This window comes from Lampris incognitus, chromosome 2 (genome assembly GCF_029633865.1).
Source record: "Lampris incognitus isolate fLamInc1 chromosome 2, fLamInc1.hap2, whole genome shotgun sequence".
In the NCBI taxonomy this organism is placed as follows: domain Eukaryota; kingdom Metazoa; phylum Chordata; class Actinopteri; order Lampriformes; family Lampridae; genus Lampris; species Lampris incognitus.
The window spans coordinates 142,327,264-142,354,593 of record NC_079212.1 but is presented as its reverse complement, the minus strand read 5'-3'; the positions used below and the strand labels follow the sequence as shown (position 1 = coordinate 142,354,593).

Below are 27,330 nucleotides of genomic sequence, written 5' to 3'. Positions count from 1 at the left end.
GTCCACATTGTCCCTTTTACTGCCCTGGGAACCGGATGGCCTGTCGCCATATTTGGGCATATTCTAATGTTATTTGTTGCTGTCCACTTTTAGGAGCTGATGCTTGGTTAGGCTGTATGGATCACAAGTTTTCCCTCGTAGATGTTGTCATTCATGGCTGTCTTCATTTTTCAGCATTGCAAAATCCTACGTAACGATGGCATTTACTAAGCCTTGTTGAGCTATAAGATAAATAGTTTCTCATTTACAAACCTTATGGGCTATAACACAGTTAAAGGACACATATTGCAAAAATATTATCGTTGGCTCAGGGTTTGTGTAATTTCTCAGACAGTTGAACACTATTTCAATATTATCCAAAGTCCACAAAACAAGCTAAATTCAGCCCATCCCAGACTTCTCAGATTCCCTTTTCTCTTTTCTTTTGCCCAACATTGTTACACCTGCAGGCTTTATTGTGGTGGTTGTTCAGCTTTTCAGCTACTGATCTAGATTTGTCATGTGACGACCGTTGAGAAACAGTCGGTCCAATTTTGATCCCAAGTTGCAGTTTTAGGAAACAGTGCTCTCATGTTCTGCAGATATGGGCTATTTTGAGCTACCAGGCAGCTGGTGGGAGCCAGACTTTCTTTTCTTTTTTTCTGTTTTTGTGGAAGTGGCAACCTGTTGAGAGCACAGTTCAAGGCACGGGGCCTCTAGAAATGTGAGCTAAAATCCAATGCGAGACTGTTATGATGCAGTGGGATACCAACGATCTCATCAGAAACAATGGGCCTGATAGCTGAGACGGGCTTATGGAGCTATACACACGTTTCTCTGATTTTTAGAGTTGGAAGAAATTTCAACAGACTTGTCTCGGTTCTCTTTTTGATAGTTTCTTGAGAAAACTGTTAGGAAACAGCTGTTTCTAGAAATGAGCTACTGCTTCTCAACTGTTAGCTTTCGGCAGACTTGTCTTGGTTCTCTTTTTGATATTTTCTTGAGAAGAATGTCAGGAAACGGCTGTTTCGAGCGACGAGCTACTGCTTCTCGACTGTTGGGTGGAAAGCCCTTGTGATGGCGGGCGAGGAACCACACGCAAACACGGTGGTCGGTGAACAGAGATTTTCATCTGCATCTTTCTTGTTATTCAGAATGTACAGTGTCAGCGCCACTGCATAGTTTCCATTTTACATTCATGAAAGGAACTTGAAACACTAAATGCTTCATAAGTGACTAAACCCAAATTTTTGGCCCTGCTCACGTTGATGTCAACCTTTACTGGGATGGTGTGTCCAAAGATAGACATGTCAAAGTCACACACTAATGTAATAATGAGTAAAACAGACTAGATGTGTAATTTTACGCTTGCCTCAGTTCTTACATTTGCAGTAACCTTCCTTGGTGTGTACAGTTTAGTCATACTTGAGCAGATAACCCCAACAAGACTTCCTGGTCTTTTTTTTTAAATTTTTTTTAATTAATTGAACAAAACAGACACAGGGTTGTCGAGCCAGCCAAAATCATGAACAACAGAAGTTGTACAACATAAGTTACAACATAACATTTGTAATTTTGTGTTGTTATGTTGTAAGTTACAACTTAACAACAAAAGTTTCCTCACAACACATTACGTTGCGAGGAAACTTACAGAAGAAACTCGGAGTACCTGTGAATTCTGTAATAAATATGAGGTTTAACAACCAGTCCTCCAGTCCTGAAAAGAAAAATGTGGGACGCTGTTGAATAGTCTTGGAAAAATCACAGGCTTACGGGTCCATCAGATTCTGCCGTGTATATAAAAGTTTCAGTCATTTGCACAGACACCCTGCGGATTAATGACCTTCCCTGTTTGGTCCATAGTCGTAAATCATATTTTTAATTGTCTTTCCCCCCCCTACAGTCAAACCCATTGGAAAATGCAACAAATGAAAAACGTTAAAAGTAACTCGTCAATATCAGCAGTTGGATTTACAGTGTCCAGTAAAACACCCGTTCTCACCTTTTGCAGTTTTTAGTTGGATTGAGTGTGATGCAAGAAATGCCTGTGTAAAACTCAGAAAAGTAAAACTCTTGATTTTGGTCCAGTCAGCGTTTGAGTGCGGCATGTTTTGCATGGCTTAACACTGGAACAACCACAGTCGTCATTTTGACGGTTTTGAATTTTCGAAGTTTAATAGCTCTGCTTAAAAAAAGAGATACGGACCTGCCGCTCCGTGAATGCTCCTAAAATATATTTGCATTAAATTGAGTTTTAGATCAGCTGAAAAAAAAAAAGAAGTTATAAGATCCACCTAAAACAACCATGAGCGGTCAAAATGACCACACGTAATTTGTGTGTGATCGTGTGCGTCATGTCACTATTTATGACATGTGTTGGTCACGTCGTTTCCTTCATGAAGTTCATTGCTGTGCCCTAGAAACACCACTGAGGCATTGCAGTATTTACAGCCGTTGGGCAGTGACCATTTTAAATTGTCTGAAAAATAGTATTAAAAGTTGTTAAAATTTTAATTTTGGTGTCAGTTAGTTTTTTTTTTAACAGACATACTAACATATGTAATGCATTAATATCTCAACTGGGTATTTATCTTGACAGAATATAGAGTTTCAAAACCCGCCATCAATTTGACCGCCCGTGGCCGTTTTAGGTAGGAGTGAAATCCCGGTCGTTCCAGTGTTAATCTCAGCAACATCTGGCAGTGTTTTCACATCTATAGATGGTAACTAGTAATGTCGCCAAGCGGCAGGTGGAGGGAGGCGATTAGTGGGGTCCCGCTAGCTCCATGCATGGAATTAGCTGTGTAGGAATTATTTTGACTGTGTATTATTCTCTGTCATATGAACAGGATATTAGCCAACCGAGTGTTTTTCCTTAGACTCTGATTTATTACCCTGGCTAACTCAGACGTCTTAATTCCATCGATTCAATAAGCACGATAACCTTTGTCCTCGTTTCTTTTCTTTCACCTAACTCGACTGTTGAAAGTGGGCTACAAATGTAGCAAAAGCGGGCGATGAGGAAAACAACAGGCAGGTGGAGATGACAAAATGCAAGCTCTCTACTGCAGCATCCTACACCCCCGTGCGCTGTAAACTTTGCAACCGTATAGTGACAAGAGACAGCAGATCTCCAAAGGGAATAGTGTGACGCAGGAAGTGTGTATTTACAGTTGCGAGTGTGTATATTTACAAAGACAGGATTTGTATTCTTTCATGTGATTGAGGTTGCGTCACCCTCCCTGTCCCCCATGCCCCTGGAGATATGCACAGCCTATTTATACCACGGAGCATATCAGGCCAAAGTAGACATGTCAGTAAGTTCTCTAGTTCACTATCAGCGCTGTAAGATTACTGAGGAATGTAAATGTTAGCTTGCTGCTGTGTTGTAGATATGGCCTGATTGTCCCCTATTTGATGGCACTTCTTTTTTTTTTTCCTTTTTCTTCTACTGCCTATAGCGTTTGTATTTACAGCCTCAGTTGGTATCCAACCTGAGACTGCTATGCAGTTTAAAACTATTAGTTTACATTTCTACCTTCAATACCCCCCACCTCACCCCCCACCCACCCAAAATTTTACCACGCTTCTGGAGTTTGCTTCCCAGGGAAAGATTGTGACCTTAAATAGCCGGGTAGAAAGTCCTAACTTCTCTCCTGGATCAACATAGCTTCTCGTTTAGTCTAACGAATTTCAATACAGTCCTTAACCTGAGTGGGATTGACCACTATTCCAGGAGGTGTTCTGCATTCTTGTTTGTGAATCCTGCCAGGAAGTTGTTAAGGAATGATGACGTTTCTGTTCATGTTGTTAATGTTGCATGCTCTAGTACTGTACACGGATGTTTCACGTTGTTTAGCTAGACTAAGTCCCCAGAGAAATCCATTCCCTCCTTTCAAACAGCCAAGATGGTCCTGACTCTATCGACCTAACCACCTAGTTACTAGGTCTTGAGACTTCACCCCAGCATTGATCAAGTTTCAGAGACGCTAGTGACCCTCCAAAGTGATCCTATACACCAGCTGTACTTGGATAAGCAAAAAGATCAGCCACCTGAAAGTCATGAGTATGAAAATCGAGTCCATTAGTAATAGCAACCCTACACAGTCCATTGTCTGTTCAGTGCGTTATTGTATCATTCTCAGTTTTGTCTTTGACTTCACTGAGTTAGCTACATTCACTGCCGTCAGAAGAAAAAGGCAGCTAAACTTGACCTTGGCTTTTGTACAGCTTAGCTTGTGGTCAGGGAACATGCTTGCTCTATAGGGTTTGACTGCTGCTGTTGCAGTAACTGCTGGTGTTCGAGTTGACCATAGTAGCCAGCAGCCATGATGGCTGTATGGGCACCATGGCCTGCCTCAGCACCTTGTTCTTGTGCCACTGCTCCAGACAGTCCAACGCCTCGGGGAAAGTGCTGCTCTCGAACTTGTTGGCAAACATGCTGTTCCTTTCTATGATCCACGGCAGGTCTTCCAGCCCGTAGATGCAGATGTCTCTCACGTAGCGCCCTGGATAAAATTGGCAGGGACAAATTTCACCACGCATGAATATTAGAGGTGGGGGCAAAAATTGATACAGTATAGTATCACGATATATTGCGTGGCAATATTGTATCGATTGATGGATGCCAAGTATCAGTATTATATAATTTATTTTATTTCATTTCTTATTTTTTTTATTTTTATTGTATTTAACGTCAATTTAACAGTAATTCACTTTCAAATTCCCCAGTTGCTGAAGAGGTGATGTAACTTTTTTGCACAAGTTGCATTTTCAAAATGCCTGTAACAGTACAGTAGTCAACTTTGTCAGGTGCATGCAACATTTATAACAGGTTTTTATGACAGTGTTTGTCAGTCTGTCTACTTGACAGTCCCATTTTGCTGCAATAAAAATTATTGAAGTGAGATGAACAGACTGAGAACTTTATCTTACTAGGTAAAGAAAGATGTTGACAAAGTTTTCCTTTGGGGAAATAATTTGCAGCTGAAAAAAAGGCAATATATCACAATACTCAGTATATCGCAAAATGTTTTTAAAATCACTATACTATTGTATCTTGACTTAAGTATTGTGATGATATCGTATCTTTGGGCCTCTGGTGATTCCCGCTCCTAATTAATATATTGGATATTAAGCAAACTTCTATTTTGCAGTTGCCTTTGAAATATGGCATCGGAAAAGTGTGGTTTCTCCCGTCGACAGTCTTAATAATTCTGTTCATCTCTGAATTCGGCCATGGATAACACGGAGTCAGAGGAGGCTTTTATTGTTCATTGATTTTTTTGAAGATTTCATAATGCAGGAAATTTCATTAGCTCTGATCATTTTTATCTGTTGCTAATGCATTATGTGATTTTATTTTTTGGGGAAAACAGGGTCAACTGATGTGTGTATGGCTTTGTTTTGTTGCCGTCTGTACAAGGTCAAAAGACAGATAAAACTACTGAGAAAAAACAGAAGATCAGATAACTGTCAATCCTCATATCATCTTCCGTCGGGTAAATCTCTGAGTCGCCTCAGCCTAATCAGTCTGAATGTCTCTCTGGAGCCAAAGAAGAAAACATCACCAAGACAGAGTAAGGGGTCAACCCTAGGTACATAACAACCCTATGTACAGACACGCATTTTTGAGTGTATTTATTTATTTCCTTTTTTTGACCGGATCCACTGGTGGACCAGCCGTACATTTGCGTCTCTGACTGACTGACGAATTGACTGACTATCTGACTGACTGAGTTACTGACTGACTGAGCAAATCACATTAGAGTTACTGAGTGATCAGTTTGATATGATTGGGCCACTGGATCAGGTGACCAGCAATGTCATTAAAGTTACACGATTGGTCGGCCGAGTGCCGAGGGGCACGAGGGAGAGCGCACAGTTAAAGCACCCCAAGTAACAATCACTCTGACAAAACACTCACTGGTGAATTCACAAAAAGGATCGTGCAGCATTGGCATTCGTTAAACCTGTACAGCTAAGACAAAAAGAAACTGTAATTTTCAAAGCTCCCGCAAAGGGTGAAATGAACCCCTAAATGCGCTGCCAAACAAATAGCATCTCGGTGCTGTGGTGCTGTCTGCACATATTTAAATTAGGTGATATGCATACATTTGGCACAAAATTGGCCCCTTTCTATGCAAATGAGCCTCATTGCAAAAAAAAAAAAAAAAGACCAGTTCACAAACACCAGTGCTAAAAGCCACATGCAACTAGAGCAGTGTTTCTCAACCCAGTCCTCAAGGAACCCCTATCCTGCAGATTTTCATTGTAACCCTGCATAGTTAGTAGCCCCGCTTGTACTTACTCGACCAATCATCTCGCAGCACTTAATTATGCAAGGTGTGCAACATCTGACAAAATTCATTGCTGATTGGTTGAATAACTACAAACAGGTACCTATTCAGGGTTGCAAAGAAAATATGCAGGATAGGGGTTCCTTGAGGACTGGGTTGAGAAACACTGAACTAGAGTGAACATTATTGGCGTCTCCAGAGAGTTGGTGGTAAGTGAAGCGTATTTATAAGGGGTGTCACGCCCAGACTTTCCAGTGATCATGGCACCAGTGATTATAGCCAGGCGAAGGCATCATCTTGTCTGGCATGCTCATGAGTGGCTATTTCGTAGGAGACTATCTCTTGTTGATTTAATTGAGATCGAAATCATTTGCAGATACACGTTGCCAGGTCAAACAATTCTTGCTATATTTGATGACATCAAGGATGACATTGAACCTTTGGTCTTGGTGCAAAGCCACCATTTATACTTTGCCGCATGGATAATTGCAATCAGACGCAATACAAGGAAATTATACTCTGCTGCAAAACTTGATGGGCGTGTTTGCGCGGTAATATCTTTCATGCAATATCTGGTGTGAATTGTATCTCGAGAGGAGGGAGATAGCAAGTGATGCGCAATTTGTGGTGCTATCAGCGGCCGCAATTCATTCTTTGTGAATTCGTCTGTCAATACAAAGTGACCTTAAGAAAAACGAGAGACATCCGCAGAGAGAAACAGATGAAAGAGGAAGGGGAGTTAACAGATAATTAGAATAGGTATACTTACAATTAAATTATGTTCTCTTTTCAAATTAAATGTCCCAGGGTATGAGTGGAAAGCATTGTTCTTGCAACTGCATTTGTAGCGGGGTTTTTTTTTTTTTTTTTTACTCGAACGTAGCTTAACCATGTCATGTGCTATGCTACTTCTATACATTTGAACAACAATTATTACTGGGTCCACTACAGAAAATTGCAGATGAACATTTATTATCCAGGAATTTACATTATAGACACTACCACTGACTATCCCCGTAACAAATTGGCCACAATATCGAACATTGATCATACACGGTCCAGCCATATGCTAGGTTTTGACCTAGTCTTGTTTTCGGGCTGGGGGTTGTAAAGAGCAGTACAGTAATATGGTGTATTTTGTGCATTATTTTGCGTTTTTTGAAATGTTTTATGGATGACATAACTTCCCAAGAGTGTTGCTAGGTAACCACAGTGTCCTATAGAGCAAATGAATTACAGTAAAGGTTGGACTGTACATGAAGCGGTAGTCTGGCCCGTTGGGTGGCACCATGATTACAATAACGTCATGTATTTTCTTTACCTTTGCAGCCATTGTGAACTTTTCCCTCTTGATCCCTCCATTTGATAGCACGGATTGCGCCACTCCAGCCGCCATCTATATTGCTCCCTGGAGCTTCTTAAACAGGGAAACCAAACAGAATGAATATTTTTCATCACATTACTTAGAAGTAAAGTGTTTTGGTTTTCATCAGTAATGCAAGTGCACATCCACATCCTTATTGTCAGAAACGATCGATTCCACCATCAAACCAGAGATAAGGGGTGAAAAAATGTATACATATATCAACAGAGATGATTTATAGATTATAGGGAAATTTTATCGCAAATAATCTACACGAACTGTAAGTGCTGGTGGTTTATCAAGTCTTTTAAAACTATAACCGCTTTAGGGCAATTTACTTTGACAGAGAAATTGACATTCTCCTATCAAGAGAGCTGTTCTATGTCTCCAACATGTACCAGTATGTACTGAGCAAGTTTTTGTCAACGATGGAGATTAGAAACGAACATCTTGGTCAGTCAGTCAGCCTTGTAGTTCTTCTGCCATCCACTGATGTCAATGGATGACTACATCCATGGCTACAGTGATACAAATAATATTGGCAAGTATTATGTATGTTATAGAGATGTCACTGCTAAGATTAATGCATTGAAGTAAGGTCAAAAATCCGTGTAATTTCCCCTGAAGCAAATATTACAAATAATATTCAAGGTCCTAATACTGATATTGTCAGTGGTATCAGTCACATAATTCTCCACTGTGACCAGCAATGATATCATGACCTTTGCTATAGGCGAGCACTGTCAGTAGGTCAGTGTATAGACTGTTATTATGCAAGTGTACATTTAGTCTTTATATCTGTTCATTCATATATTGGTGCACTGGTTTTGTTTTTTGTTTGTTTCTTTTTGGATGATATCGCAACTGCACCGATTATGACCAGTTCATTATAAGATTTACTTTAAATTTCAAGGATTCATAAAAAGGTCAAGTCTGCAGTAGCAAGACTCAGTCAACAGCCAGTATGCAAGACAGACCATTTACCTTTGATGTGGTTGAGCGTCACCCAGTAGTGCTCATCTGGACTGAAGGTATCTTTTGACCATTCCAGCAGGTCTCTGGCCAGCGGGCTCTCCAACACAAAGTTCACAAAGTCCCTCGTCAGAGCATAGTAGGCTGTGCCAAAATAAACCTGCAAACGGTGAGGTGGAGGGCCTTTCTTCAGCCCCTTGCCTTTTTGGGCCACATGTGACCCTACGATCTCCATATACTGGAGCTGAGTCCTGTACCCCATGGTCTTAGGCTGCTTGACACCTGGGGTCATGTTCCGGTCCCTCCACAGTTTGCTCTGCATGTAACGCACCAGCTCCAGGTTGCTCTTCACGGGAAAGTCCTGCCCGCACAGGTTCACCACCTTCCTCCAGCGCACCTTGGACCTCACCAGGTCCTTCATACAGTTCACATCTGCCTGGAGGCGAGAGAACCCGGCGTACGTTACTGTCTCACTGCGGCTGGAGGTGAACGCATTGGGAAGGCAGTGAACTAACCTCTGGACGGCCTCCTGGTACTCCCGGGGGGACTTGGCATCCACGTGAATGCAGTAGACATTCTGCGGAGTGTAGATTGCCCGCAATAGACGCACAAGCAGCTCCAGCTCCTTATGGACAGTCAAGATGAAAGCTAAAGGGTAGCTCTCCTCCTCGAGGCTCAAAGGTCTCGTGATGAAGTGGAGATCCCTGATCAAATCGGAGCAGTCCAGATGAGAGTTCAGAATATAACTTTCCACCTGACAGGGCAAGAGAAATAGTGTTATTAGCTCGATTAAATTACATTTATTTGTATTTCTTTACATTTTTAATTCTCGGAAATTTTGATTTCATACAACTTTCTGTACACATATTTCAAGTGGCGTGTCATATCAAAAAGTGCCTGAAAACACATTATTTGACATAGTTGGAAAATATTTTAGACAATGTGCATGACTAGCTTTAACATTCCTCTGTAACACTTCTATTTAGCTTCTCAGAATCGTTTTTGTCTGAAAACCTGCTCTCTTAACTGACAGGGCTACTGAACAGGCAAAAAAAAAACTGGGGGGGGGGTGCATAATGATTGAAATGTAAATATTTCATCAGTTGCAATGGTATAAGATGTTGATCAGTAAAACTACATTTATCTAAAAGCATTTAACTGCAAGTTTGACTGTGAACATCTTGGAATTTCATAGTCCTCATATCTTGAATTAAAAAAAAATTAAAGCATCTGGACTTGCAACGCAACCTCCTTCCCCAGTTGGCTATGATAAACAAGGTTCTACCCTGTCTACACAAAATCTAGTATGTGAAAACCAACAAAGCCGCACAAACAGGAAGTTACCTGGCAGTCGTGACGGTGCCATTCCGCTCCTTCCTCACTACCAGGAAGAAAAGCTCTACAGTTGTTGGAGAATGGCCTGCAGCCAAGAGACCCTCCCTGGGGCTGGGGCTCTGTAGGCACCCTGGCCCTCAGGTAGATAGCTGAGCAGATCACAATACTGATCCCAAGGCACAGTAGAAAGCTGCACTTGGTCCCTCCCAGCTGGAGCATACTATTCCAGCTCCTCCGCAAGCACTCAACACTGCCGCAGATGAAGCTCCTGGAATGAAGACGTTTTTAGTTACTTGACTACTAGACAGAATTGTTCCTCACCCATAAGGGATGCTTAATCAGGTTAACAATATAGGTCAGGAACTAATTGTAGAAGCCAACCTTCAGCTCAAGATCACGTGCTTCAGAATGTCGATTTCAGTATGCAGCAGGGTTAATCAGAATAAAGGGTTTGTCGGGTCTTCCTGTGTGACAAGGAAAAATGCAAGATGGTGATCTGCCCACCTTCTGTCATACTCAACGGGTGTGGCATTACTTTGTTATTCGTTACGTCATTGTGGACGGTTTCCAGATATGTTCTTCCTTTGAGGCTAGAGCAATTTAGGCATTGTAAACTATTGGATGAATTTATTATTCACAGTTCATGTAGTGAAAAGCTAATACTTTTAACATGAACTAAAATCCTTGATACAGTGCTTGCACCAGGAAACATCAAGTGTCTGAAAAATTAGCCTTCAGTGATGACGTCACCCTGGGAGTATTGATAGTGTTTCTCCTCCCAAAAGTTACTCATCTCTACTGGGAATATTACTTTTGAGCTATCCTGGTATCCCCTTTGTGTTGTTCTCAGAAACTGTTGCTTAATCTCGCCTTCTTGCGTGTGACAAATCCTTCCTCTTCACAGATAGCTAACAGTTAGCACTTCGTCATAGTAGGTTCAATAGACTACTTCATTTTAAACATTTATGCTGCATGTTTACTTTGCTTAGTTATCTTGTCATGCTTTGCAGTGACTCTGGTGCCCTTTCAGAAATGCAAAGATGCCTATCTCAAACATACACAAGCTTAGAGCAGGCTAGCACGAGGCTGAAGCATGTCTTTCGTATTCCCAATTTTCAGTGTTTATCTTTCAGGCATAGCTGCTATTTTCTGCTTTTAATCTCATCAACTGGTCCCTGGGACACCAAAACGTGAGAACGTTCTGCTGCACTTTAATAGCACTCCTTCAGTCGTGTCTCTGACTGGTCCTCACAAAGCCTTTTTATTTTTTATTTTTTTCCTCCTGCGTGTTTATTAAACTAATTCGATTAATTTGTGACCAAGTTGAGCCGCTGACTGCGTTGCACATCCATTGTCAGTGGTGTGGAAGTGTGCTAAGGAACCGAGCCCTGCGTGGAAGCTGGGCTGTGGAGGCTAGCACAGTGCTGATAGCCATATGTCTATGCGAGACAGGATGGAAAGTGCTAAAGGGCACAGAGTCTTCTGATGTCTCATGGGCAATTCTTAATAGCACATCAGAGAGGCCTCTTCCCCGAGGTCTTGCTGCTGTTAAAGCCCTGTTTGTTGAAAACATGGACATCCCAAGTCGGGGGTGGGGGATGGTCTGCTGCTATGGAAATGTGATGGTCTCTAATGAAATCTCATTACAGCCAGATCCAAGTCATCGAGATGGAATAACAACCATTGCCACCGACGAGATGCGAGATAAAGGCTGAATGTTACTGAATCAAACCCAGGGTCACTTTTGTCCCTGGCAACATGCTAACAATAAAAAGGGAAGCGATGCCCCAGTTTGATTAAGCTTCTCTATGAAAAAGTAATTTAACCAACAACCACGGATCTGTTTATGGGCAATGCTAAAGCTAACAGGTAACGATTTTTAAGTTAAAAACAAATCATTTGTAACGGCTGCTTTTCATACTAAGGGGAAGGGAAATGACGGTTAAAAATACTTGGGAAATGACGGTTAGAAATACTCACAGAATTCAGTTTAAGCTTAGCTTTTTCCATTTCATATCGACATCAACGATCTAAATCCTGTATAAATACAACACACTCCCCCCCCCCCGCCCACCCACCCACCCACCCCCAACACACACTGCCAAAAACAGGGTTGTCCGTTACCTTAAATGTAGCCGGGTCCTCGGTCCTTACAGGGGGAGAAGGAGCCGATATACTTGAGCCCCAATCCTGGCTGTACGACAAACAGTAGCCTGTGATCATTCACGAGGACCTGCAAGAGAGACTAGTTAAAAACAGGAAGCACATCCACCGGAGCCATCGCTGTCATCACCATCGTCATCGTCTCCATCACTGTGGTGAGCTGCAGCAGAGGGCGTTGGTGTGGGTTTTTCGCTATAGGCTCATCTTGCCGGAGTCATTTCTCCGGTTTCAGGTGAGCAGTGCCGCGGGATTGTGAGCGAGTGTTTTTGTGCCTCTGTGTGTGCAGTAACGCTCTCTTGTTCCATGGCTGATCGACTCACTCTCCCCCTCCCTGCATCCCTGTGGGATCATGGGCCGTCCCTGCCTGGTTACCAGCAATTACGCAGGCAGAAACGCACACACACACACACACACCTCACACACATTCTTGCTGGCAGTTTTTTTAGTCTCCTCCCAACTCTCAGTCTCACTCACTTGTGGTTAGTTTCTCTCTTCCTCTCATATGTGCCCCCAACACACCTCTGCGCCCATGCTCCCCAACCACCTCCGACTTTCTCCTTCCTCCCCTCTCGAAGCCGTTTGATTCGTAAACCGTGTCTGCACTCTGCTCAGTCATGCAGAGTTCAACAGTTAGCAGTGCAGGAAGTGTGTACACACACACACACACACACATACGCACACATACGCAGGCGAGTTCCCCCAGCCCCCGTTTAGTCCACTCTCCCATCCCTCTCTCTCTCCCCCCCCCCCCCCCTCTTACTTTATCGCACTTTCTCGGATGGGTGGATTGGTTTTGGTGCGGCAGTAAAACGCCATGTGACTGCTTTACCAACTGGTTTATCAGCTGCTCTGCTTAGTGACTGTGGGGCTTGCCAGCAGGTTGGGTCGAGCGAGCAGCACCCAGGGTTTGTTTGCTGCCTGGTCAGCTATTGAGATTAGCCCTCTTGTGTTAACAGAGCACATGGCCAGGGGTTTACGCCCACTGAGCATGCACCACAGGCTCACAATAGATCCCCGCTAGGCAGTGTGTGTGTGTGAGCGAGTTTTTGTGTACACATGTGTGTTTGCATAAATCCTCAATTGAATTTTTGAACTCAGTTCTGGGTGCATTTTTTTTTTTTATCCTGATTATTCACTGCTGAACAATGACCAAAGTTATTTTATTTTACTCCCCATCTCTGTGTTGGATTAGCTATTGAGAGAGTCAAGTGCGATTTATTTATTTGTTATACCCTTAAATCATAATTAGGCTCAGAGGATTTTACAATCACAGTTGCATTCCTTGCAATGTACTCCTTATAGAGTAGACCAGGGATAGGCAACATGGTCCAGAAAGGTCCGGCGTGGGTGCAGGTCTTTGTTCCAACCAAGGAGTTACACACCTGAGTCTACAAATCAAGGTCTTTAGCAAAGACTATCGGTTGACTAATAGATTCAGGTGGGTAACTGCTTGGTAGGAACAAGACTATTGGTGGATCTATAGAATTAGGTGTGTAACTGCTTGGTTGGAACAAAGACCTGCACCCACGCCGGACCTTTCTGGACCATGTTGCCCATCCCTGGAGTAGACCCTAAATATGGATGAGGAAAATCTCCACAGAAAAAAAGACATTAGGGGAAAAAAATGGGGCAAACTTCAGGAAGAGCAACAGAAGAGGGATTCCTTCAATAAGTGAAACATAATGATGATATAAATTATAGGGAAGTATGTGTATTGAGCATTTTTGTGGTTGATTTTCAAAGGCTCAGGATGTTTCTGTCAGTTGTGTCAGATGTGTCTCTCAGTTCACTTAGCACTGTTTATTTTGTTTTTTATACCTATATATATATATATATATATATATATATATATATAATTTCTAATATAATTTTTTATATTTTTATTTTTTAATATTTATATATTATTTTGTATTGTTATTTTGCTTTTCTTTTTTTTCTTTTTTTTTTCCACCTGAACTAAATATCAGAATATCAAGAGACTCAGATGGCTCCTAAGGGCTGTAGTAGTTCTCTGTTTGGATAGTCATCTTTTATAGTTTGCATACTTCAATTGAGCTTTGCAGGAATCACAAGATATGTATTCATTCATTTTGGTTGTTCTTTTAGTTTATCCATTTGCATGCAACAACTGGAATAGGAAAATTGATTTAATGTTCAATTTGCCTCCTCCCGGCACCTGACAACAAGCCATTTGAAAGCTTTCCCAACATACAAATTGTCAATTTGCCAGTCAAACTAGAATTACCAACTGTTATATACTAGATGAGACATGTCAAGTGCAGAGACTGGACGAGGAACTGCCGAAAATAATCAGACTACAGTTTATGAGACTAAGTATAAATGAGGATTTAAAATTGGTCTGTTTTACATAGTCTACCTCCCTAGACTGTGTAAATGTCCAAGGTTTTTGGCCCCATCATGGGGCCAAAAACCAATGTAATGGGCCATCCATATTGGATATCCCAAAACCAATGTAATGAAATGATGTCCTTGGGCAAGATTTCATAATACTGAAAGAGAGCTCAGATTACAGCAGAGTTATTCATAGTCAGTTTAATAGAACCCTCTTTATGCCACAGATTAAGTTGTTTTTCCTCAGTTTTCGTGAAAATGAAAGAATGATTTTCATTGTTGATGTGGTTGTTTTTTGTTTTTTTCCAGACTAAAAAAAAAGTCCTCTGACTTTTCATGTTTCCGAAATCATAAAACATGCAAATCAGTCAGCCAAAGTATTCCACTGTTGTTTACATACTCTGACAGACATGACGCTGGAGTCAGCTCCTGTAGATTTGTTTGAAATCATTAACCAAATTCAATGTTTTCAGGGTCTTTTCAAAAGCAGCAGACAACTTCTAGTAACTGCCTTAAGTTAACATTTTAATTGATTAAGGATTTTGACATTTTGAAATATTAAAATAAAGGATTGGTTTCAGTTTAAGATGTATTGATTTCTAAGTAAATGCCTATATACATGGAATTTGATTTGGGGTTATATCACAAAACAAAGGCGGTTTGACAGAAACAGTTGGAAAACTACAGGTCTTTAAGAATGTCTAGCAAACATATCTAAGAATCTTAAAGAAGAAATAAATTGAAACTAAAAGAACCTGGAAGTACATAACTGCATGATAGAAAAGCTACAGCTTATGTTTCACCACAAGACATTTTATTCCAATGAGACACCCTATTAACATGCTTTTATACAAAACAAGAGGGCAAACTGTTTCCTACCAAAGGAAATGGACACCCACTCTGCTCCCAGATTGCTCTACTGGACCTTATTTAGACTAGGAAGCAAGGCTCAAAGAGCTGTGTTGCTTTCCAGGATGCTTAAATATTTCATTAGGGTGATGATGTCACTGAAAGAGAAGATATCACGTATCTTTTTTTCCAAGTAGTACCTGTTTGTTTTTTATTGTTTCACTGACATTAGATGAGCCAAAACCTTATAAATCTGTGACTTGTCATTGTTAACGTTTCCGTGAGTTGTACTGTACAGACTCAAAAAACACAGGATGTGATGTTAAACATTCCTTTGTGCTAATAGGTGGTGAGCACTTACATGAGATTCACCTTAATGTTGGGAGTGGCTGACGGTTGACAGGATAGGGATTCTCAGGTGGCACCCTCCAACCTCGACATTTCGTTGATTAGCCCACTACATCTCCAGAGAGTTCAATGGTGGATTCTGGCATTCCAGAACACCCCCCCCCCCATTCTGTCTTCCTGGTCTCTTGATGTTATGTTGATGTTCTTGGAGCCCAGCATGGGTCCATTCACTTGAGCCATAGCCACTGGCTGCTTCCGCATCTTTCAGCCACCTCTGACTGATCTGATGGTCTGCCGAAAAGCGTGGCTGTTGATTCCTAGTTCTTCCAACAGTCTCATAGTGGGAGAGGCTACAAAGCCTCTGCATCCCACTTCAGCCAGAAAGGCTTCAGTTATCTAGCCATGCTGTTTTGCTTCAACTGCCAGGTCTGCATAGCATAGCTTCTTACGCTCATAGGCCTCCTCCACAGGGTCTTCCCATGGGACGGTGAGTGCTAAGATGTAGACTATCTAGCAATGAAGGTGACCAAAGTACCAAGTCTAGCCTAAGGTCAGCAGATGGAATCTCTGGTTGAAAAATTAGTTGCTCACTGACATCCACCAGTATCTTCCAGCTTCAGACCATGCATAGGTTTCCTGGTTCTGATTTGGTGGAAGGATTTTTGGCTCTTTTCTGTCCTTCTCGCACAAATGTTGTCTTCAGGAGAGTGGTTGTTCTCGGGGACAAGGAATTGATTGTCACATGCATGTTATCAAGAGCTTATGCCAGACTCTTGAAGGTCTGATTGTGTTGCCAGGTGTAGCAGCCTTCCGTGAGGCTTGTCTTACAACCTGCCATGATGTGTTTGAGTCGCTGGAGTTGGGAAGGGGGCACAGATTGGATCCTCACCGAATCACTGATGGAGATTCTTTGATGATGGGAGCATGTCATATGTGGGTCTGATGATAAAGCGGATCTTGCTTGCTTCCATTTCCCATAAATCCCTCAGGCTGATCTTTCTCCTCTCCTCACCTTCCCACCGTATTCATTGCCTCTTGTTTAACAAGAAAGATGGCCTTTGTGCTTCTTGCCATCTCCTCCTGGCACCACACTTCTCGACCACCAGTTGCCTCCGCTCTGATGTTGTGGCCTTGTGCCAGGTTGATTCGCTTGCCACCAGACCAAAGCCTCATCTTCCCTGTTGGACTGTCCCCATGACTTCTTTGTGTTGAAGGGCTGATGTAGCTTGCTGCAACATGTTGGATGGTGTCCATTTCTTCCCAGTTGATTGGGTCGGTGCGGCATTACTGATGGTCTTGTCTCTGGAGTCCTTCAGTGTTGCCTGGATTGAGAGGTAGTTCAAGGACCCCTTTCCCATAGTGGCCAATGTTGCTGAGACACTGGGATACTGAGCCATTTCTTCCCATATGAATGGGTGTTTGCTCCAACTTCTCCACAGTTGTTAGCAGGACCTCATAGACCGTGAGTGGCCACATTATTACAGGGAGAAGTCCAAACTGTAGGAACCAGAGCTTCAGTTTGCCAGGCAGCAGGGTCTTGTTGATGTTCTGCAGGCCCGAGGCAAATTTGTAATTTGTGATATTGGGCTATACAAATAAAATTGATTTGATTTGATTTGATGATGTCCTGTCTTAGCTGCTGAACCCGATCTTTGTCCTTGAGGCTTGCATTTTACCATCTGCCCAGGCTTTTGATAGGCTGTTCAGACATTGTTGGTATTGGATCGTCACAGATGAAGAACTTTGTGTCTCGAAGCACTCCCTTAACTATGGAGATACTGTGAGACTTGCTTGGTGTGATCCTGATCTGTGCACACATGATATTCTCTTGCAGCTTTCCAAGTAGTCACTTGATAAATGCTGCAGTAGTGGTCAGCTTGGTCATGTTGTCCATGTATGCCCTGATTGGCACAAGACGGGGCCCATCATTAGTTTATTCACCACCCACCACCCATCTGGAGGCCCTAATGATGACTCCCATGGCCATTGTGGAGGCCAAGGGTGAGATTGTGCAGCCTGCCATGATGCCAATTTCCAAGCACTGCCATATTGTTGTGAACTCAGCTGTTGTGAAGCACAGCTGCAGGTCTTGAAAGTAGAACTTGACCAAAGTAGTGATGGGCTCTGGTATTTGGAAAAAGTTGAAGGATTCCCAGAGGAGTTGATGGGGAACTGAGCCAAATGCAATGGTGAGGTCAAGGAAGGTGGCATGGAAATCTCTTCTGTCCTTCTTGACTGCTTGGATCTGATGGGGAACTAAGCCAAATGCATTGGCCCAAAGAAGCGGCTGGTGACTCCACACATATAGGAGGAAGCATGTGGTAGTCTGCAGCCCTCCTTGGATCGGCAGAGGGAGTGGAGCAGTGACCGCGACGACTCAGAAAATGGGGTAATTGGCCAAGTACAATTAGGGAGAAAAAGGGGGAGAAAAGCAAAAAAATATAGATAGGGTCGAGGTAGAGAGTACATTACTCACAATAACTACAGTTTGTTATGCAAATGTCAAACAAGATAAAGCCATCCATCATTTCTGGCCATAGGGAACAGTAGTGAATGTTCAATGAGCAGAAAATAAATTATCATACCAAAATATATAATATCAAGTGCCAAATGACAGTTGTTACATTCTAGAAATTTAATGTCGAACACATGTATGAAATGTTGAATTATAGATAATTAAATTATTAGGTTAAGTATGAAATTAGTAGGCTACACCAGTGTTTCTGGGATTTTATAAAATGTAGTCTTTAAGAAAATAACTATAGCACGTTTTTAGACAGTTCCAGTGTTTCCCAGTGCAATACATAAATATTTTTTCAAAAATTAAAGGAATCGTTCAGATTTTTTTTATCCCTATTTTATACTCTACACTCATATAATACATAGGCATGGCTCAGCATTTTCGGTTTTTATTTTTCAAAGCCATCCAGCATGCCGAATTTCGCCACAAGGGGACACTGTTACACAACCTCACACGAACAGGAACAACTTTTGGATCCGTGGAAACATAAAATCCGGGTGAAAATCAATTTAAAAATCTGGGTATTTTTCGGTGAAAATCGGTAAAAACCGAAAACGCTGAGCCTTGTACATAGGTAGGTCTTATTTTCCACGTTCAGGACAAATCCACAATCCTTATTCAGTATAAAGAAAAACTCCATGGTTCTGCCACAGATAACATGATGCTACAACAGGCTGTCATAGTGATTTTGAGTAGTGATTTTAAAACTTTATAGTCATTTGTAGTCGTTTTCTTACCGTGTTTGTTCCTGCAACACAGCATACAAGCAATTACCAGTAGAGCAAACACTAAGGGACTTTAGCAGTAAAAACCAATTCAAAAGAAGTGGTCCCAAGAGAGCTAGCTCCCTGTGGCCAGATGAAACCACAGTCCTGTATTTGTCAACAGAAACTGAGGCTGTTAAAGCCTATGAGGCCAAGCGGAAAGACAGTTCACTGATCAGTACGGCCCTGTGTCAAGACAGACATTATAAAGAAGCCATCTGGAGTCATTTTTTTAGTTTGACCTCGACTTCAACCTTATGATGATGATACAATGCTATTTTCAAGTCTTTGTAAATGTCACTTGGGAAGAGCAGTGCTCTACTTACCCAGTCTGCGTGCATTCACATAAGCCCTTGCAGTGTTGTAGTACTCGAGTCCTGATTTTCAGGACTTGTGACTCGACTTGGACTTGAGCACTGGCGATTTGGACTCGAGCTTTGACTGCATTCGGACTCGGAAGTTGGAGATGAGGACTTGGACTTGTTAATTGATAAAGACTGTTTTTTCTTTTTGTGAGTTTTTTGTAATAGGCCCTAATAATTTGGCATAAGATATTGATAGCTACAGTAATACCATAACATTATTCAATTTCGTGCAAGGGCAGGCACGTGTTCCACCTACATGCAGATCCACATGCATTCGAGTCAGACTCAAGTTTGATGACTCAGACTCGGACTCAGGTAATGGGGACTTGACTCGGACTCTTCTTGGGGGTCTCGGACTGGGACTCGGACTCGAATACTGGGGACTCGAGACTCGACCCGGACTCGAGGTTTAGTGACTCGACTACAACAGTGAGCCCTTGTCTAAAACTTGTGTAACATGTTAAGAAACTGTTGTTTATGTTGGTGAACAGATACCTTACAGAAGCTTAGGTTAGGAGGTATACTTATGACTGTTATTTTGGTGGTGTTATTGTTAGTTATAAATCATCAAAATTTTACTTCAGAGTCCATTTAAATTGTCAATTTGTGAAATTTATGGTAAAATAATGCTAGACTACATCTTGTTGATCAAATTGTCTTGCAATGTTTTTTATTAGAGTTTGGTAGCAAACTATTAAATGTTGCCTTGATTCTTCCAGTGCATGTATTCTTAAGTTTATTCTAATTTTTTTGCTTTTTTACCTCTTGCTTTTTTTTGTTAAAATGTCTCACAAATCCCCATCTTTGCTTCTGAGCATAGAGCTCTGAACTGTTACCTTCTTGTCTTTCCTGTAGTGTGGCGACCCTTTCAAAGAGGAAGATATTGTGGTTCTCAATGGCACTAAGGAGGAGATGGAGAAGCTGCGGGAAAAGATGGAAGAGAGGAGAGCCCAGGCAAAATCTAAGGTTGTTTTTTTTTTCCCAAGAGAGGCTGAAAGGGGAAAGGGTGATAGTAGGAGATATCCATTTTGGGGTTGCTCATGAGTTTTTCCAAGATGGTGTCAGTGTTGCTTGTGACTTGAGTATATCCTCGACTTGAGAATGTTTTTTCTTAGATTTTCTGGTATGAGTTTTTTTTTTCTTCTTCTTCTGATCTCAGTCAATTCTGCATCCCCTTACTATGTATACAGAATGCCGTAGTTTGGATGGTTGTTGTGTGCTTATGAACAAAATCACAATCTTATTTCCTTAACCTTACCAGCATAGCATGCCACTAGCTTCAGCTATTGGATTTTGCATTTTGCTTCGATTTTGATTTTTTTTTTTTTTTTTTTAAATCTTATCCGTTTTCGTAGGTGTTATTTGGTGACTCGTATGTCTAGACTTAAGACAAAGAACAACCGAGACCTCCCCCATAGGGAACCTTCTCTCAGGAATTCCCTCCAGAGGATCCTGGTCTAGCAAAATTAACGTTGTCTTATAAACCACATAAAAACAGACTTATTTTTACAGATGTTCTTTAATGTAATGTCTCTCTTCCCATTCTCCCCTTTTTTTCTGATGCCCTCTTGCTGTCTTTTTGTGCTGGTTTCTCTCTTGGTGTTAAAGCACTTTGTCAGCTTTTTTTTTCTCAGAAAAATACTGGTCGAATGAATTGTCCCAGCTAATTAGTAATGTGCAATGTGTAGGTTTTTTTTAAAGACTAATACGTCAAACTACCATTTGTTGAAAATGATGTTTTAGGTTTCAACATGGAGGAGAAAACCATGTGCCATTGAGGGGCTTTTTCTTCATTTGTGGTCTTCTTTTTTTTAACCCACAAGACCAGCTAGCATTCTCATGTCCTGGAAAACTTGGAAATTTCTAGACTAGCTTTTTCAGTCATGTGAAACACCTGGAAAATGACAAAATTGATCAAATGTCTTGGAAGCGTTTTTGAGGTCAGATGGTATATTTTAGCCATGTTTTTGCCCGTTCATGTGGTATGTTCAGTGAAGTTCGGTGCAGACAAGTCACACAGTCCATTCAGACATTGTCGAGACTTCCGCTAATACTTGATACCGAATAATGTTACCTTCCGTGAACAATGGCTGTCATGTATATCCAAGCAAAAGTCATGGGAAATGTCCTTGAAAAGTCCTGGAATGCAACTTCCTAAGAATGCTGGAACTCCGCTAGCTGCAAGTGTGCCAGTCTGTAAAATCTACTGGTGCTGTTTGCAGGTGAAAGTAAAGCTTGCGTGCTCTTGGCCTTCAACAGGCACATGGATTAACGCTGCAGAGAAGGTGCGGCTTCGATCTTAAAGAATGCCTTGGCTCGGTCTTGTTCAGTAAACCAAGACTTATTCTTTTTTTCCTTTTAGAAACCAAAGAGGAACAAGGTTGCTGAGACTGCATCCAAACTGTCAGAGTCAAAAGGTGGGTTGTTGGACGTTTGTGCGATGCCCGAGCGGGTTTTAATGCTTACATCAGATATCTTCTGCGTTAGCATGAAACACAAAAACAAAAAGCTAACGCAGCAGTGGTAAATCTTTATCCTTACGCGAGGAACGTCTTATGAATGCGAGTGGTGTCATCACTGGTCCATGCCCTCATTTAACTTCATTTGCCTTTCGCCACATTCTGGAATCGGTTCTGCTGAAGAGCAATCTGCAGTGAAACAGAACTTCTATTACGAATAGCTTTTATTAGAAGACAGAAACGGGAGTTCTGCATTTTTTTGTTTGACACGGCACTTCGGTCAACAGTACTTTTATAAAGACTGTTTTGTAAAGAAATTGACTTGCTCCCTACCAGGAAGTGTCAGTACGGGCCAAGGCCATCAGTAAGAAAGTTTTAGTCTAAAATAAGCATGCTGCCGACTGCTTGAAGGTAAACACTCTGTTAATATCATTTTGTCAATGATCAGTTGATCTTGATAAGAAAGAAAGAAGGAAAATAGTATTACATACTAGAAGAGTGCACTCAGTAGAGTGCAGATCCCCGCCAGGCGCATCTCCTCTCTGGTGCTCAGACTCTTAGGCGACCATCCAGCTGAAGAGTTACCATTATAAGAGTTTCACAGAGCGCCCAGATCGATTGAACAGGGGAAAATGCCTGGGGGGCGTCCGGGTGGTGTGGCGGTCTATTCCGTTGCCTACCAACCCCGGGATCGCTGGTTCGAATCCCCGTCTTACCTCTGGCTTGGTCGGGCGTCCCTACAGACACAATTGGCCGTGTCTACGGGTGGGAAGCCGGATGTGTCCTGGTCACTGCACTAGCGCCTCCTCTGGTCGGTCAGGGCGCCTGTTCGGGGGGAAGGGGGAACTGGGGGGAATAGCGTGATCCTCCCACGCACTACGTCCCCCTGGTGAAACTCCTCACTGTCAGGTGAAAAGAAGCGGCTGGCGACTTCACATGTATCAGAGGAAACGTGGTAGTCTGCAGCCCTCCCCGGATCAGCAGAGGGGGTGGGGCAGCGACCGGGACGGGGGGAAAGGGGGAAAAATCAACAACAAAAAACAAAACGTTTTGCCTGTCAGTCTTTGGATGTGCAGCCTCTTATACAGACCCTTGCACGAATGCGACCAAATCTAACATGAAGTTGCACTTTCCAAAAAGAAAAGGTTTGCTAGTCGCGGTGTAGTAGCTCTGCCTTCGCTATTGTTCCAGAAAACTCCAGTCAGGTCAGCTCTTGCTTCGGACGAGAGAGAGAGAGGGGGGGAGCATTGGTCGAGCGAGCGGAGTGAATGAAGAGAAGGCGCGGTCGTAGCGAGAACAGACGTTTTTCAGAGACTTTGAATCACCGCAACCGCAAGATCGTACAGTCATAACTGCACCAAAAATACTGAGCTGAGAGACCCAGTAGTATGCATGATTAGCTGTGGACACACACACACATATGCACAACCAAACGCATAATCTCCTCCAGGAGGCCACCTGGTGGAGATAATAATTACAAAATATTTGCTATATTAGCATTTAGAGCTTTCACAAGCAAGTTGTGCTGTCTGTTTTTTTTATTATTTTGGGATTTTTTGTAATAGGCATAGAGTGTAGTTCCCTGTTGCTGCCTGTTAAAGTCAACAGAATTTAGAAGCTGTTTATCTAACCAGGTAACATACATACATACAAGGAGTTTGACTTGCTGGGATACGGACTTGAAACACGAAATAACACGAAATTCGAGGCAGAACATCTTCGTGTATCTGATTCTAGTTGGCAAAAAAGTCTCGTACATATTTGTTATGCGGCATGGGAAAAAATCGGTACATCACAAAAAAATCTCATGAAAAATGAGTTGAACTGTCTGCAGATATCAGTTCAACTGTACAGTAGCCACACACACACACACACAATAATAATAGTAATAATAATGATAATGATAATAATAATGACCATGACCATGGTCGTGAGCTTGGGGTGGTGACCGAAAGGGTGAGATGGTGGATACAAGCGGCTGAAACGAGTCTCCTCCGTAGGGTGTCTGGGCTCAGCCTTAGAGATAGGGTGAGGAGCTCGCACATCCGGAGGGAGCTCGGAGTAGAGCCGCCGAAAGGAGCCGTTTGAGGTGGTTCGGGCATCTGATTAGGATGCCTCCTGGGCGCCTTCCTTTGAAGGTTTTCCAGGCACGTCCAACTGGGAGGAGACCCCGGGGTAGACCCAGAACCTGCTGGAGGGACTACATGTCCAATCTGGCCTGGGAACGTCTTGGGATTCCCCAGGAGGAGCTGGAGGGCGTTGCTGGGGAGAGGGACGTCTGGAGTGCCCTACTTAGCTTGCTGCCACCGCGACCCGACCCCGGAGAAGTGCTGGAGATGAATGAATAGTAGTAATCATCATCATCATTACATACAACAATATCATCACACATGTTAACAGGAACATGTGCGGATCTGGTGAACACTGACCTCAGATGGTTTAAATTGCAGTGTATAAATTAAATGACTAAACTAGCCTAATTAATTCATTTATAAAAAGGAACAGAACAAGTGTTTACTTGATGGCTTAGCTACGTTATATTTTATACTGTTACGTGTTGATGAAACTAAGTTGTGCAAAGCCGTTTGACGTCAATATTTTTCAAGTTTGGTCCGGCGTATACAACGCCAGGACCGCAGAGACCGGCCCACTGCGGTGTCCTCAGGCTACCTTGGTGTGGCTTCCTGTTTAGCCCTCCGGTGCTGCAGCATACAATGCTCCCCTCTCACAAGTGAATAAGGCGTCGGTTTTAGAAACACTTAAAGTTTATTTGGAGTGCCGGAGACGTCATCTCAAGGTTCAACGAGACAATAAAAGGTCAAGAAAACCCACTGCGCCAACATCTCCTGTTTTGCCTTGGCGAGTGTTCAGGACCTCTTTTTGTTTTAGATGTTGCTATTTTGTCCTTTAGACCACGGATACCGACCGGTCCATTCTTCTGACACGCCGCCGCCTTTCTGCTGCCCTCACATGCTAAGCTACTGTCCTGATAATGCGATGTTTTGTGATGTTTATTTGAACAAAATACGAAATCAACTCGTAGTTGCCTGAAGTTCTTTTCTGACCGTGTTCTCTGACCCATCTTCCTCTGCCCCCGCAGATGCCACAGGTACCTCTCCCGTTGACTTACCAGGAGGGAGGCCGGCACAAAATGGCAGTGAAAGCGGTCAGTCAGGTATGCTTGTAGTAACCTACCCTCTGATATCCAGCCTGCAAAAGCTTCGCGAGGATTTTTGCTACGTGAACCCTGTCGCCTGGCCGGTTCGGCCGACGGATCCAGTAACGCCGCTCGCCGTACGTCGTTGAAACGAAACCAGAAAAAGTGAAATGAAAAACGGCCTGTGTTGTTTTTGTTATATCGCAACACAAACTGAGTGGCGCAGTGGTTAGCGTGGACGCCTCACAGCAAGGTTCTAGGTTCGAGCCCCGGGGTAGTCCAACCTTGGGGGGGGTCGTCCTCTTTGTGGAGTTTGCATGTCCTCCCCGTCTGCGTTGGTTTCCTCCCACAGTCCGAAGACATGTAGGTCAGGTGAATCGGCTGTGCTAAATTGTCCCTAGGTATGAATGTGTGTGTGTGGGCCCTGTGATGGCCTGGCGGCCTGTCCAGGGTGCCTCCCCGTCTGCCGCCCAGTGGCTGCTGGGATAGACTCCAGCATCCCCGCGACCCTGAGAGCAGGATGAGCGGTTCCGATAATGGATGGATGGGCAACACAAACTATTTGTCACATCATAATGCAGCTTTAGCGGTTCTTTATCACACCGCTTTACAACCAGACTGGGACTTTACAACCAGACTGGGACTTTACAACCAGACTGGGACTTTACAACCAGACTGGGACTTTGTAAGTTAGTGTTGTGGACGTCCTGTTAACATTGTAATAATAATGTGTACATCGCATTGTTTTACTTCTTGTTTTACTAAACCTTCTTACACATTTTTATCTCTTCCTTTTTTGCATCATCATCATCACCACCTTCATCATCATGTCTTCATCTGTTTCCTGTTTAATCCCCACCCCAGCAGTGGCAGGTCCCTCCGGGTCCTCCAGCTCCTCCAAAGGGGCCAAGCCTTCTGCTGCCAAGAGGTCGATCCAGGAGACGGAGAAGTCGGAGGCCTTCAAATCCCTGTTCACCACCCACAGCTCCGCCAAGCGCACCAAAGCGCAAATGTCCAACTGGGTGACCCATACCCCCTATCACTTCTAATGGCCACGTTCAAACACTCCCCCACACCCCCCCCCCGCCACACACACACGGTCCACATGGAGAACCACATCACACAATATGCTCAGTATTTGACTGTGAGTTTGCTCAAAGAAACTGGAAGAAATTCATCATCAGACAAATAAAGAGAAAGCAAAAATTAATTCCCCTGTTCTGTACCCTGGCCTAATCACACAAACACACACAACCTATATATTATCACGTAGATTTGGTACCAGTGTGTGGATTCAAGCCTAAATCCCATCTTTCCTTGCTGTATTTACTTGAGGTCTCCTTGAGCTTGGTAGCTTGACTGTTTTGTCTCTTATTCCCAGACATGTTCCTCAGCATCCACACCTTCTGAGTCAGAAGTGCGTTTAGAAAAGAGACTGTGCAGCGGGGCGGCACACAGCGGGGAAGCACAGTGGCGCAGTGGCTAGCACGGTCACCTCCCAGCAAGAAGGTCCTGGGTTCGAGCCCTGGTGTAGTCCAACCCTGGGGGTCATCCCGGGTCGTCCTCTGTGTGGAGTTTGCATGTTCTCCCCGTGTCTACGTGGGTTTCCTCCGGGTGCTCCGGTTTCTTCCCACAATCCAAAGACATGCAGGTCAGGTGAATCAGCATTACTAAATTTTCCCTAGCTGTGAATGTGTGTGTGTGTGTGTGTGTGTGTGTGTGTGTGTGTGTGTGTGTGTGTGTGTGTGTGTGTGTGTGTGTGTGTGTGTGTGTGTGTGTGTGTGGGCCCTGTGTGATGATCTGGCGGCCTGTCCAGGGTGTCTCCCTGCCTGCCGCCCAGTGACTGCTGGGATAGGCTCCAGCATCCCCGCGACCCTGAGAGCAGGATAAGCGGATAATGGATGGATGGATGGATGGATGGATGGATGGATGTGCTGGTTCATACTGTTTCTCCACCGACCCCAAGTGGTGTCAAACTACATCACACTTTCAACTGTGAATTAGATCACTAAGGTGACGCACACAGCGATACCGACATAATTCACAACGTTTAAGTCGAAAGGTTAAATATTCCCACTGTACATGAAAGTCAGCCAGGGAGTACAAAAACCTTAGTTCCAAGTAACTTTGGGTAAGTGCACCCTCATATTTGTGTTTTTGCTTCATTAAAATGAATACTTTTTTTCTATGTAATTCAAGTTTAGCCCTGCTTTTCTTAAGTTTGTTCTCATTTTTGGTAACAGGATTTTCAAGCCATTGTTGTTTATCCCGTGATACATTTTATTTTGCAGAAGTTTCATAATTAGAGAATAACTACATTGATTTCTAATTTATTTAGGTTACTCAAATATAATCTTGGGTGATGTGCTTTTTTATATATATATATATGTATTCTATCACAAAA

At 42.9% G+C, this 27,330-nt stretch overlaps 2 protein-coding genes across 3 annotated transcripts in view; one reads left to right on the top strand and one right to left on the bottom strand.

The window, feature by feature from the left end:
• The window catches only part of rtf2 (replication termination factor 2), a 43,866-nt gene extending 17,212 nt beyond the window's left edge, over positions 1 to 26,654 (top strand). The window contains exons 6-9 of the mRNA XM_056273672.1: positions 20,166 to 20,276; positions 21,673 to 21,727; positions 24,870 to 24,944; positions 25,791 to 26,654. Coding sequence (XP_056129647.1) covers positions 20,166 to 20,276; positions 21,673 to 21,727; positions 24,870 to 24,944; positions 25,791 to 25,975 — 426 coding nt within the window. The 3' untranslated portion in view covers positions 25,976 to 26,654. The remainder of the gene's footprint in view (positions 1 to 20,165; positions 20,277 to 21,672; positions 21,728 to 24,869; positions 24,945 to 25,790) is intronic.
• Positions 1,438 to 12,431, bottom strand: gcnt7 (glucosaminyl (N-acetyl) transferase family member 7). 2 transcript variants are annotated; one of them, XM_056273670.1, is made up of 6 exons: positions 12,073 to 12,431; positions 10,330 to 10,412; positions 9,958 to 10,216; positions 8,626 to 9,367; positions 7,600 to 7,695; positions 1,438 to 4,487 (listed from the first exon to the last, which is right to left on the bottom strand). In XM_056273670.1, exons 3-6 carry the CDS (start codon positions 10,165 to 10,167, stop codon positions 4,240 to 4,242), a joined length of 1,296 nt encoding a protein of 431 aa, XP_056129645.1. In that variant the 5' UTR covers positions 10,168 to 10,216; positions 10,330 to 10,412; positions 12,073 to 12,431; the 3' UTR covers positions 1,438 to 4,239. The 2 variants fall into 2 exon arrangements, with proteins under 2 accessions (XP_056129645.1, XP_056129646.1); XM_056273671.1 differs by lacking the exon at positions 10,330 to 10,412.
• Positions 26,655 to 27,330: the final 676 nt, after the last annotated feature.